The sequence below is a fragment of the Oncorhynchus keta genome, chromosome 35 (genome assembly GCF_023373465.1).
Source record: "Oncorhynchus keta strain PuntledgeMale-10-30-2019 chromosome 35, Oket_V2, whole genome shotgun sequence".
In the NCBI taxonomy this organism is placed as follows: domain Eukaryota; kingdom Metazoa; phylum Chordata; class Actinopteri; order Salmoniformes; family Salmonidae; genus Oncorhynchus; species Oncorhynchus keta.
This window is the reverse complement of record NC_068455.1, coordinates 78,062,724-78,075,223: the sequence shown is the minus strand read 5'-3', so window position 1 is coordinate 78,075,223 and position 12,500 is coordinate 78,062,724. Positions and strand designations below refer to the sequence as shown.

The following is a 12,500-nucleotide window of genomic DNA, read 5'->3' as shown; positions in this document are numbered from 1 at the left end:
TAACGTAAGGCTAAATGTGCCAGGTTATGTAATGGGAACAGTTAGCATAAGGCTAAATGTGCCAGGTTATGTAATGGGAACAGCTAACGTAAGGCTAAATGTGCCAGGTTATGTAATGGAAACAGTTAGCATAAGGCTAAATGTGCCAGGTTATGTAATGGGAACAGTTAGCATAAGGCTAAATGTGCCAGGTTATGTAATGGGAACAGCTAACGTAAGGCTAAATGTGCCAGGTTATGTAATGGGAACAGCTAACGTTTTCTCACTTGTAAACCTTTTCTAATGTTGACAAGACCCTTTGTGATTTATCTTCTGTTCTTCAGACAGCTTTTAGAATGTTTTGTGTATTCATTTTGTGTGTGTGTGTGTGTGTGTGTGTGTGTGTGTGTGTGTGTGTAGTGTGGGGTGAATACACTTATGAGAAGAGCTAAGAAGGTATAGTCTCTCTTTCAGTCTCTGTATTGATAGTATGATTGTGTGTTTCTGTATGCGAGTGCATGGGGGTGTGTGTGTGTGTGTGTGTGTGTGTAAAACCTCTTTAATAAGCACATTTAAAAACGACTACTAACTCATTCCCTCACTGTATTGCCTATATAAGCTGAATCATAACTTGACAAGGCATCATGGGATTTCTCTTAATCATAACTTGACAAGGCATCATGGGATTTCTCTTAATCATAACTTGACAAGGCATCATGGGATTTCTCTTAATCATAACTTGACAAGGCATCATGGGATTTCTCTTAATCATAACTTGAGATCAACTCAGAGGCCGAGTATTCGATCAGATCAAGCGTTTTTTAACCGACGGTAGCAGATGATTTGTTGGTGTCGGAGTTGGAGCTGTCAAATCGGTGAGCAGCTCCAGACCGTTGTCACATAGCCCCGCCCCACTCATAATAACAGTTCAGAACGAGAAAGTGTAGGCTATATTAACACATTAAAAATCCTTAAACTAAATAATGAGGATTTCTATCAGCCTAATGGAGGTGTAGATCACATCTGACATTCCAGTGTTAGAGCTTGTTAACAAGGCTGCGTGGGATTTATCTTAATGTAGCCAATGGCAGTCCTGTTAACAAGGCTGCGTGGGATTTATCTTAATGCAGCCAATGACAGTTTTGTTAACAAGGCATCATGGGATTTCTCTTAATGCAGCCAATGGCAGTCCTGTTAACAAGGCTGCGTGGGATTTATCTTAATGCAGCCAATGGCAGTCCTGTTAACAAGGCTGCGTGGGATTTATCTTAATGCAGCCAATGGCAGTCCTGTTAACAAGGCTGCGTGGGATTTCTCTTAATGCAGCCAATGGCAGTCCTGTTAACAAGGCTGCGTGGGATTTCTCTTAATGCAGCCAATGGCAGTCCTGTTAACAAGGCTGCGTGGGATTTCTCTTAATGCAGCCAATGGCAGTCCTGTTAACAAGGCTGCATGGGATTTCTCTTAATGCAGCCAATGGCAGTCCTGTTAACAAGGCATCATGGGATTTCTCTTAATGCAGCCAATGGCAGTCCTGTTAACAAGGCATCATGGGATTTCTCTTAATGCAGCCAATGGCAGTCCTGTTAACAAGGCTGCATGGGATTTATCTTAATGCAGCCAATGGCAGTCCTGTTAACAAGGCATCATGGGATTTCTCTTAATGCAGCCAATGGCAGTCCTGTTAACAAGGCATCATGGGATTTCTCTTAATGCAGCCAATGGCAGTCCTGTTAACAAGGCTGCATGGGATTTATCTTAATGCAGCCAATGGCAGTCCTGTTAACAAGGCATCATGGGTCTCCTCTGGATCTGGTGACACCAGTATATAGCATGGATTGTTGTTTTGGATTGTTTGTACATACATTTTATTTATTGGGTTTGAGAAAAAATAACACTTTACTCTATAAATTAATAATAATAATTATTGTTATTATTGTTGTTATTATTGTTGTCCACTTTAGGTGTAATTCCAGGAGCTGCTTGTGAATTTGACAGCTCTGACTCAGTTCCACCTCCGACACCGTCAATACAACCGCTATGCAGATGTTGACTAAAGCGGATCCGATTGAATCAAACCCTCTGTTTTCTTTGTTTGGTCTTGCTGTTACCGTGGAGATCCACGAGCACGAGGGCTCTATTCAATCTGGATGGCAAGACGCATTACAGATTGCAAGCGTTTCGCTACGTCCGGCGATAACCTCTGCTAAACACGTGTATGTGACCAATAACGGCAGGGTAGCCTAGTGGTTAGAGTGTTGGACTAGGGTAACCTAGTGGTTAGGTTGCAAGTTTGAATCCCCTAGTGGTTAGCTGACAAGGTACAAATCTGTCAGGGTTCTGGTTGAACAGGCAGTTAACCCACTGGTTAGAGTGTAGAGGTGGCAGGGTAGGTGGTTAGAGCCTAGTAACAAGGTTGAAAATAAGAATGACAAGGTACAAACTGACTTGCCTGGTTAAATAAAGGTAATAAAATAAGATTAGTGGAGACTGTATTTACGGTAAACGCCAGCTCCATCAGAAATGACCATTTCTATCAGACAATCAAATCGAAGGTTATTTATTTATTTATCCTTTATTTTACTAGGCAAGTCAATTAAGGAAAAATTCTTATTTTCAATGACGTGTTTAGCAGAGGTTATCGCGGGACGTAGTGAAACGCTTGCAATCTGTAATGCGTCTTGCCATCCAGATTGAATGCTCGTGGATGCTCGTGGATCTCCACGGTAACAGCAAGACCAAACAAAGAAAACAGAGGGTTTGATTCAATCAGATCCGCTTTAGTCAACATCTGCATAGCGGTTAAAACCTTGTCAGCTCAGGGATTTGAACTTGCAACCTTCCGGTCACTAGTCCAACGCTCTAACCACTAGGCTACCCTGCCGCCCCAATGTGGGGAACATTACCATTTCTGATGCAGCCGACACATGGCGTTTACCACAAATACAGTCTCCACTAATGTGGGGAACATTACCATTGAATTGCAGATTGCGTAGGGCATTGATGCCAATGACAGATTTGCTCCAAGATTTCTGTAATCTCAAGTTAAGATTCAGCTGTGTGTGTGTGTGTGTGTGTGTGTGTGTGATTGTATTAACTGACTGTGTGTGTGGGGGGGTCTCTATTGTGTGTGTAGAACACAGTAGATAAGCTGATCAAGAAGACTAATCTTGCGTTGGTGGTGGGAAGCTGCAGCTGGAGAGAGCAGTTTGTCTCTGCCGTCACTGTCAGCGCAGGTACCTACCTTGCTTCCTCTCTGCGTGATGTCACATCCTGTTCACGGCATTTCACTTTCATTCTTCAGGATTCATATCGTACCGACTGAACAGAATTAGAACAAACTCTCTGTTCTCCCTGCCCCCTCCATCACCTTCTCCCTCCCCTCTTCCACTTCCTCTCTCTCTCTCTCTCTCTCTCTCTCTCTCTCTCTCTCTCTCTCTCTCTCTCTCCCCTCCCCTCTCCCCCTGCATCTATCCCCTTCCTCTCTCTCTCTCTCTGTTCTCCCTGCCCCTCCATCACCTTCTCCCCTCCCCTCTCCCCTGCATCTATCCCCTTCCTCTCTCTCTCTCTGTTCTCCCTGCCCCCTCCATCACCTTCTCCCCACCCCTCTCCCCTGCATCTATCCCCTCTCCTCTCTCTCTCTCTCTCTCTCTCTCTCTCTCTCTCTCTCTCTCTCCTGCTCTCTCTCTCTCTCTCTCTCTCCCTCTCCCTCCCCCTGCATCTATCCCCTTCCTCTCTCTCTCTCTCTCTCTGTCTCTCTCTCTCTCCTCCTCTCTCTCTCTCTCTCTCTCTCTCCTACCCTCTCCTCTCCCCCTGCATCTATCCTCCTCTCTCTCTCTCTCTCTCTCTCTCTCTCTCTCTCTCTCTCTCTCTCTCTCTCTCCCCTACCCTCTCCTCTCCCCCTGCATCTATCCCCTTCATCTCTCTCTCTCTCTCTCTCTCTCTCTCTCTCTCTCTCTCTCTCTCTCTCTCTCTCTCTCCCCTCTACCCTCTCCCTCTCCTCCTCCCCTGCATATATCCCCTCTCCTCTCTCTCTCTCTCTCTCTCTCTCTCTCTCTCTACCCTCTCCTCTCCCCCTGCATCTATCCCCTTCCTCTCTCTCTCTGTCTCTCTCTCCCCTACCCTCTCTCTCCCCCTGCATCTATCCCCTCCCTCTCTCTCTCCCCTACCCTCTCCTCTCCCCCTGCATCTATCCCCTTCCTCTCTCTCTCTCCCCTCCCCTCTCCTCTCCCCCTGCATCTATCCCCTTCCTCTCTCTCTCTGCCTCTCTCTCCCCTACCCTCTCCTCTCCCCCTGCATCTATCCCCTTCCTCTCTCTCTCTCTCTCTCCCCTACCCTCTCCTCTCCCCCTGCATCTATCCCTTTCCTCTCTCTCTCTGTCTCTCTCTCCCCTACCCTCTCCATCACCTCTCCCCTCCCCTCTTCCCCTGCATCTATCCCTTTCCTCTCTCTCTCTGTCTCTCTCTCTCTCCCCTACCCTCTCCTCTCTCCCTGCATCTATCCCTTTCCTCTCTCTCTCTCTCTCTTAATTCGTTTCAATTTTCACTCAAGGGGCTTTATTGACATGGATAACATATGTTAACATTGACAAAGCAAGTGAAACAGTTCATATTAAACACACAAGGTTAAAAAGAGTAAGACTCCATCTCTCTCTCTCTGTCTCTCTGTCTCTCTCCAGGTGATGATGATGATGAGGAGAGTGGTGAAGAGCGTCTCCCGTCCTGTTTTGACTACATCATGCACTTCCTCACCGTCTTCTGGAAAGTTCTGTTTGCCTTTGTCCCTCCGACAGAGTACTGGAATGGCTGGGCCTGCTTCATCGTCTCCATCAGTCTCATCGGTAGGTAACCCTGACCCCTGACCCTACAGAGTACTGGAATGGCCGGGCCTGCTTCATCGTCTCCATCAGTCTCATCGGTAGGTAACCCTGACCCCTGACCCTACAGAGTACTGGAATGGCTGGGCCTGCTTCATCGTCTCCATCAGTCTCATCGGTAGGTAACCCTGACCCCTGACCCTACAGAGTACTGGAATGGCCGGGCCTGCTTCATCGTCTCCATCAGTCTCATCGGTAGGTAACCCTGACCCCTGACCCTACAGAGTACTGGAATGGCTGGGCCTGCTTCATCGTCTCCATCAGTCTCATCGGTAGGTAACCCTGACCCCTGACCCTACAGAGTACTGGAATGGCTGGGCCTGCTTCATCGTCTCCATCAGTCTCATCGGTAGGTAACCCTGACCCCCCTGACCCTACAGAGTACTGGAATGGCCCTACAGGGCCTGCTTCATCGTCTCCATCAGTCTCATCGGTAGGTAACCCTGACCCCTGACCCTACAGAGTACTGGAATGGCTGGGCCTGCTTCATCGTCTCCATCAGTCTCATCGGTAGGTAACCCTGACCCCTGACCCTACAGAGTACTGGAATGGCTGGGCCTGCTTCATCGTCTCCATCAGTCTCATCGGTAGGTAACCCTGACCCCTGACCCTACAGAGTACTGGAATGGCTGGGCCTGCTTCATCGTCTCCATCAGTCTCATCGGTAGGTAACCCTGACCCCTGACCCTACAGAGTACTGGAATGGCTGGGCCTGCTTCATCGTCTCCATCAGTCTCATCGGTAGGTAACCCTGACCCCTGACCCTACAGAGTACTGGAATGGCTGGGCCTGCTTCATCGTCTCCATCAGTCTCATCGGTAGGTAACCCTGACCCCTGACCCTACAGAGTACTGGAATGGCTGGGCCTGCTTCATCGTCTTCATCAGTCTCATCGGTAGGTAACCCTGACCCCTGACCCTACAGAGTACTGGAATGGCTGGGCCTGCTTCATCGTCTCCATCAGTCTCATCGGTAGGTAACCCTGACCCCTGACCCTACAGAGTACTGGAATGGCTGGGCCTGCTTCATCGTCTCCATCAGTCTCATCGGTAGGTAACCCTGACCCCTGACCCTACAGAGTACTGGAATGGCTGGGCCTGCTTCATCGTCTCCATCAGTCTCATCGGTAGGTAACCCTGACCCCTGACCCTACAGAGTACTGGAATGGCTGGGCTGTCCATCTCCCTTAATAATAAGTAACACGAAATTCATGTGTAACCAAGGATTGGTCAACTCAGTTTGAAATACCACTATATCGTCGGCATCAACTAAGATGGGAAGCGGGAAGGTCACGTGTGGTGAAGCAAACGATTAATGGTTGTTTACTCACTGTGGGCTGGTGAGGAAGGAATCTTACTGTCTGTCGTAATGTGTTTTTGATTCGGTGTCCCGGCTAGGAGTTCTGACGGCTGTAACAGGAGACCTGGCCTCTGCCTTCGGCTGCACTGTGGGTCTGAAGGACTCTGTCACTGCCGTGGTGTTTGTAGCACTAGGGACCTCTGTACCAGGTAGATTACACACACACACACACGCACGCACGCACACACACACACACACGCACGCGCACACACACACACACACACACACACACACACACACACACACACACACACACACACACACACACACACACACACACACACACACAGCTCCCCCTCACACACACAGCCCCCATACACACACACTGCCCCCCCCACACAGCCCCCCCCACACACATACAGCCCCCCACACACACACTGCCCCCCTCACACAGCCCCCCACACACATACAGCTCCCCCACACACACAGCCCCCCACACACATACAGCTCCCCCCCACACACACAGCCCCCCACACATACAGCTCCCCCACACACACAGTCCCCCCACACACACATACAGCTCCCCCACACACACACAGCCCCCATACACACACAATGCCCCCCCACACACACATACAGCTCCCCCCCCCACACTCATAGACACACACACACTCTTCCTTCCTCTCCTCTTTTCTCTCCTTTTATGTTCTCTCTGTTTGTCCTAATTGTGTAATCATGATGATGTAATGACATTTTAAACTGTAACCTTCGTGCCTCGGTACCCAGGTGTGTGTTGTGGGCTGTAGGTGTGACAGAGTACGCGTGCAGAATTATGACCGCCTTAGGGGAGTTTGTATGTGTGTCTCCTCTCACCTGCCTTATTTAATCTGGTCTTCTCTCTCCCTCTTTTTCATCCATTTGCCTCTGCCCACTTTTCTTCACCATCTATCTCTCTTTCCCCCTCCCCCTTTCTCCCCCTTCTCCCATCCTTCCCCCTCCTCATCCCCCTCTCTCTTCTCTTTTTTTCTTTCTGCTTTTTCTTCTTATCCCCTCCCCCCTCCTTCCCATCTTCTTCCCCCCTCCCTCTCCCCTCTCTTTCTGCTATTTCTTCTCTCCCTCCCCTCCTTCCCATCTTCTTCCCCCCTCCCTCTCCCCTCTCTTTCTGCTTTTTCTTCTTATCCCCTCCCCCCTCCTTCCCATCTTCTTCGCCCCACCCTCTCCCCTCTCTTTCTGCTATTTCTTCTCTTCTCCCTCTCCTCTCCACTACTACCCCCCCCCCTCCTTCGCATCTTCTTCCCCCCTCCCTCTCCCCTCTCTTTCTGCTATTTCTTCTCTTCTCCCTCTCCTCTCCACTACTACCCCCTCCCCTCCTTCGCATCTTCTTCCCCCCTCCCTCTCCCCTCTCTTTCTGCTTAATCTTCTCTCCCTTCCCCCCTCCTTCCCATATTCTTCCCCCCTCCCTCTCCCCTCTCTTTCTGCTATTTCTTCTCTCTCCTCTCCACTACTACCCCCCTCCCTCTCCCCTCTCTTTCTGCTATTTCTTCTCTCCCTCTCCCCCTCCTCTCTCCACTACTACCCAGACACCTTTGCCAGTAAGGTGGCCGCCATCCAGGACCAGTACGCCGACGCCTCCATCGGCAACGTAACCGGTAGCAACGCCGTGAACGTCTTCCTTGGGATCGGAGTGGCGTGGACCATCGCCGCCGTGTTCTGGCGCTCCAAAGGCCAGGTGTTTCGTGTCGACCCGGGCTCGCTGGCGTTCTCCGTCACGCTCTTCACGGTGATGGCGTGCATATGCGTGATGATCCTCCTCTACCGACGGCGGGCGTCAGTGGCAGGCGGGGAGCTCGGAGGGCCGAGGACTACCAAGATCATCACATCACTGGTCTTCTTCTTCATGTGGCTAATCTATATATTGCTGTCATCACTGGAGGCATACTGTCACATACCTGGGTTCTAGAGAGAGAGAGAGAGAGAGAGAGAGAGAGATGGAGGGGCGAGGGAAGAGCGGAAGAGAGAAGGATGGAGGGATGGGTTGGGGGAGACAGAGAGGAGGAATAGACACAGGGAGGGAACAAAAGGAAACCCACTCGGCAAAAACTGGTTGAATCAACATTGTTTCCACGTTGTTTCAACAACAACAAAAATGAAGCGTAATGACGTTTATTCAACGTGGGAAACGGATTGGATTTGCAACTTAAATCCAATGTCACGGGGACATTTTTTTGTCAGCCAAATGTAAATGAAAAGTAGATGTTGAATTGACGTCTGCGCCAGTGGGAAGGGAGGCAGGCAGAGAGGACATGTTGGAAAGAGCATTCTCCCTTTCCCCCTTCTAACACTAGAGTCAGTATTCTCCCTTTCCCCCTTCTAACACTAGAGTCAGTAGTCTCCCTTTCCCCCTTCTAACACTAGAGTCAGTATTCTCCCTTTCCCCCTTCTAACACTAGAATCAGTATTCTCCATCTAACACTAGAGTCAGTATTCTCCATCTAACACTAGAGTCAGTATTCTCCATCTAACACTAGAGTCAGTATTCTCCATCTAACACTAGAGTCAGTATTCTCCATCTAACACTAGAGTCAGTATTCTCCCATCTAACACTAGAGTCAGTATTCTCCCATCTAACACTAGAGTCAGTATTCTCCATCTAACACTAGAGTCAGTATTCTCCTTCTAACACTAGAGTCAGTATTTTCCCTTCTAACACTAGAGTCAGTATTATCCCATCTAACACTAGAGTCAGTATTCTCTCATCTAACACTAGAGTCAGTATTCTCCATCTAACACTAGAGTCAGTATTCTCTCTTTCTCCCATCTAACACTAGAGTCAGTATTCTCCATCTAACACTAGAGTCAGTATTCTCCATCTAACACTAGAGTCAGTATTCTCCATCTAACACTAGAGTCAGTATTCTCCATCTAACACTAGAGTCAGTATTCTCCTTCTAACACTAGAGTCAGTATTCTCCTTCTAACACTAGAGTCAGTATTCTCCATCTAACACTAGAGTCAGTATTCTCCCATCTAACACTAGAGTCAGTATTCTCTCATCTAACACTAGAGTCAGTATTCTCCTTCTAACACTAGAGTCAGTATTCTCCCATCTAACACTAGAGTCAGTATTCTCCCATCTAACACTAGAGTCAGTATTCTCCATCTAACACTAGAGTCAGTATTCTCCATCTAACACTAGAGTCAGTATTCTCCATCTAACACTAGAGTCAGTATTCTCCATCTAACACTAGAGTCAGTATTCTCCATCTAACACTAGAGTCAGTATTCTCCATCTAACACTAGAGTCAGTATTCTCCATCTAACACTAGAGTCAGTATTCTCCATCTAACACTAGAGTCAGTATTCTCCCATCTAACACTAGAGTCAGTATTCTCCATCTAACACTAGAGTCAGTATTCTCTCTTTCTCCCATCTAACACTAGAGTCAGTATTCTCCATCTAACACTAGAGTCAGTATTCTCCCATCTAACACTAGAGTCAGTATTCTCCATCTAACACTAGAGTCAGTATTCTCCATCTAACACTAGAGTCAGTATTCTCCATCTAACACTAGAGTCAGTATTCTCCCATCTAACACTAGAGTCAGTATTTTCCCATCTAACACTAGAGTCAGTATTCTCCATCTAACACTAGAGTCAGTATTCTCCATCTAACACTAGAGTCAGTATTCTCCCATCTAACACTAGAGTCAGTATTCTCCATCTAACACTAGAGTCAGTATTCTCCATCTAACACTAGAGTCAGTATTCTCCATCTAACACTAGAGTCAGTATTCTCCATCTAACACTAGAGTCAGTATTCTCCATCTAACACTAGAGTCAGTATTCTCCATCTAACACTAGAGTCAGTATTCTCCCATCTAACACTAGAGTCAGTATTCTCCATCTAACACTAGAGTCAGTATTCTCCCATCTAACACTAGAGTCAGTATTCTCCATCTAACACTAGAGTCAGTATTCTCCATCTAACACTAGAGTCAGTATTCTCCCATCTAACACTAGAGTCAGTATTCTCCATCTAACACTAGAGTCAGTATTCTCCCATCTAACACTAGAGTCAGTATTCTCCCATCTAACACTAGAGTCAGTATTCTCCCATCTAACACTAGAGTCAGTATTCTCCCATCTAACACTAGAGTCAGTATTCTCCATCTAACACTAGAGTCAGTATTCTCCATCTAACACTAGAGTCAGTATTCTCCATCTAACACTAGAGTCAGTATTCTCCATCTAACACTAGAGTCAGTATTCTCGATATCAGTGAAAGCCTCTAAAATCCCCTGCTGTTGTCGAACAGGTAGAGGTCATATCAGTGAAAGCCTCTAATCCAACAGGTAGAGGTCATATCAGTGAAAGCCTCTAATCCAACAGGTAGAGGTCATATCAGTGAAAGCCTCTAATCCAACAGGTAGAGGTCATATCAGTGAAAGCCTCTAATCCAACAGGCAGAGGTCATATCAGTGAAAGCCTCTAATCCAACAGGTAGAGGTCATATCAGTGAAAGCCTCTAATCCAACAGGTAGAGGTCATATCAGTGAAAGCCTCTAATCCAACAGGTAGAGGTCATATCAGTGAAAGCCTCTAATCCAACAGGTAGAGGTCATATCAGTGAAAGCCTCTAAAGCCTCTAATCCAACAGGCAGAGGTCATATCAACAGGCAGAATATCAGTGAAAGCCTCTAATCCAACAGGCAGAGGTCAGGTCATATCAGTGAAAGCCTCTAATCCAACAGGTAGAGGTCATATCAGTGAAAGCCTCTAATCCAACAGGCAGAGGTCATATCAGTGAAAGCCTCTAATCCAACAGGCAGAGGTCATATCAGTGAAAGCCTCTAATCCAACAGGTAGAGGTCATATCAGTGAAAGCCTCTAATCCAACAGGTAGAGGTCATATCAGTGAAAGCCTCTAATCCAACAGGCAGAGGTCATATCAGTGAAAGCCTCTAATCCAACAGGTAGAGGTCATATCAGTGAAAGCCTCTAATCCAACAGGTAGAGGTCATATCAGTGAAAGCCTCTAATCCAACAGGTAGAGGTCATATCAGTGAAAGCCTCTAATCCAACAGGTAGAGGTCATATCAGTGAAAGCCTCTAATCCAACAAGTAGAGATCATATCAGTGAAAGCCTCTAATCCAACAGGCAGAGGTCATATCAGTGAAAGCCTCTAATCCAACAGGTAGAGGTCATATCAGTGAAAGCCTCTAATCCAACAGGTAGAGGTCATATCATAAAGCCTCTAATCCAACAGGTGAAAGGTCATATCAGTGAAAGCCTCTAATCCAACAGGTAGAGGTCATATCAGTGAAAGCCTCTAATCCAACAGGTAGAGATCATATCAGTGAAAGCCTCTAATCCAACAGGTAGAGGTCATATCAGTGAAAGCCTCTAATCCAACAAGTAGAGGTCATATCAGTGAAAGCCTCTAATCCAACAGGTAGAGGTCATATCAGTGAAAGCCTCTAATCCAACAGGTAGAGGTCATCTCAGACAACTCTTTCTGCCCCCTGCTTTACGACCCTCCTCTCCTCCTCTCTCTCTTTCCTTCCCTCGCTCACTCCGCCCAGCCTTATTCTCCAATAGACTGTAAACGTCTTAATATTGTCTTAAAGTGATAGGCTAGTAGAGGACGTTAGACCACACCCCTTTCCCCGCCACCCTCGCTCCTGTTGAGCCAATCCCAAGTCACCTTGCTCCCTAAGGAAGACCTTGCCCCTCCCACTTTTCAACGGCGTTGGTGTGTAGATGTTGTTATTGCGAAATTGTAAAGAAAATAATAAATAATGAAAATGATGATTATTATGAAGAAGTATGTTAAAAACATTGGAATGAGAGAGAAGATGATATTAAAAGACTATAATTATTATGTGAGAACTGTACGGAATGATAATAATTGAACTTTGCAATAAAGAAAATGTTGAATATGAAATATATTAAAATACTTATTTAAAAAAACTATTGTTGGATATAAAACTAAGATTAAACTAAACTGTTAGTAGAAAATGTGACCAACTAGCCCACTGACTAGTGACATTTTGTCTTTTCAAATATTGCGTGGAGTAGATTTTGGATCCAGACTATCAATATATTTGTCTACTAGTCCGGCTGACCCAGTGCCCAAAATCCTTCAATTCCATCCCTGGTTACAACCATTATAACCAAGCAGGAAATGACGTAATACCCAAACAGGATATCAGGTAACCGGAAACAGAAAGGAGGGTGGACCAAACTGACAAACTTAATTTAGACCAATGAAATTTGAGGATAATCATGACGATGATGATGATTGTTTCTAACTGTGTGTTGTATAAGAGACATTTCCGATGTTTGT

The 12,500-nt window shown here is 46.7% G+C and overlaps 1 protein-coding gene and 1 long non-coding RNA gene across 52 annotated transcripts in view; both read left to right on the top strand.

Annotated features, from left to right (window-relative positions):
• The window catches only part of LOC127916306 (uncharacterized), an 893-nt gene extending 534 nt beyond the window's left edge, over nucleotides 1-359 (top strand). For both annotated transcript variants that reach the window (XR_008094308.1, XR_008094307.1), the window contains exons 2-3: nucleotides 1-191; nucleotides 234-359. The exon at nucleotides 1-191 is cut by the window's left edge and continues 61 nt beyond it. This is a non-coding gene — a long non-coding RNA (uncharacterized LOC127916306). The remainder of the gene's footprint in view (nucleotides 192-233) is intronic.
• Nucleotides 1-12,098, top strand: part of LOC118381099 (sodium/calcium exchanger 1-like) — a 115,680-nt gene extending 103,582 nt beyond the window's left edge. Inside the window, exons 12-21 of one of the 50 annotated variants that reach the window (XM_052497940.1) lie at nucleotides 400-435; nucleotides 3,116-3,215; nucleotides 4,658-4,819; nucleotides 6,253-6,363; nucleotides 7,735-10,770; nucleotides 10,874-10,910; nucleotides 10,985-11,058; nucleotides 11,133-11,243; nucleotides 11,318-11,391; nucleotides 11,428-12,098. In XM_052497940.1, coding sequence (XP_052353900.1) covers nucleotides 400-435; nucleotides 3,116-3,215; nucleotides 4,658-4,819; nucleotides 6,253-6,363; nucleotides 7,735-8,114 — 789 coding nt within the window. In that variant the 3' untranslated portion in view covers nucleotides 8,115-10,770; nucleotides 10,874-10,910; nucleotides 10,985-11,058; ... (1 more) ...; nucleotides 11,318-11,391; nucleotides 11,428-12,098. Of the gene's footprint in view, nucleotides 1-399; nucleotides 436-3,115; nucleotides 3,216-4,657; nucleotides 4,820-6,252; nucleotides 6,364-7,734; nucleotides 10,771-10,873; nucleotides 11,244-11,280; nucleotides 11,392-11,427 lie in introns of all 50 variants that reach the window. The other 49 variants (XM_052497926.1, XM_052497953.1, XM_052497954.1 and 46 more) reach the window with 49 other exon arrangements.
• The last annotated feature ends 402 nt before the right edge of the window (nucleotides 12,099-12,500 follow it).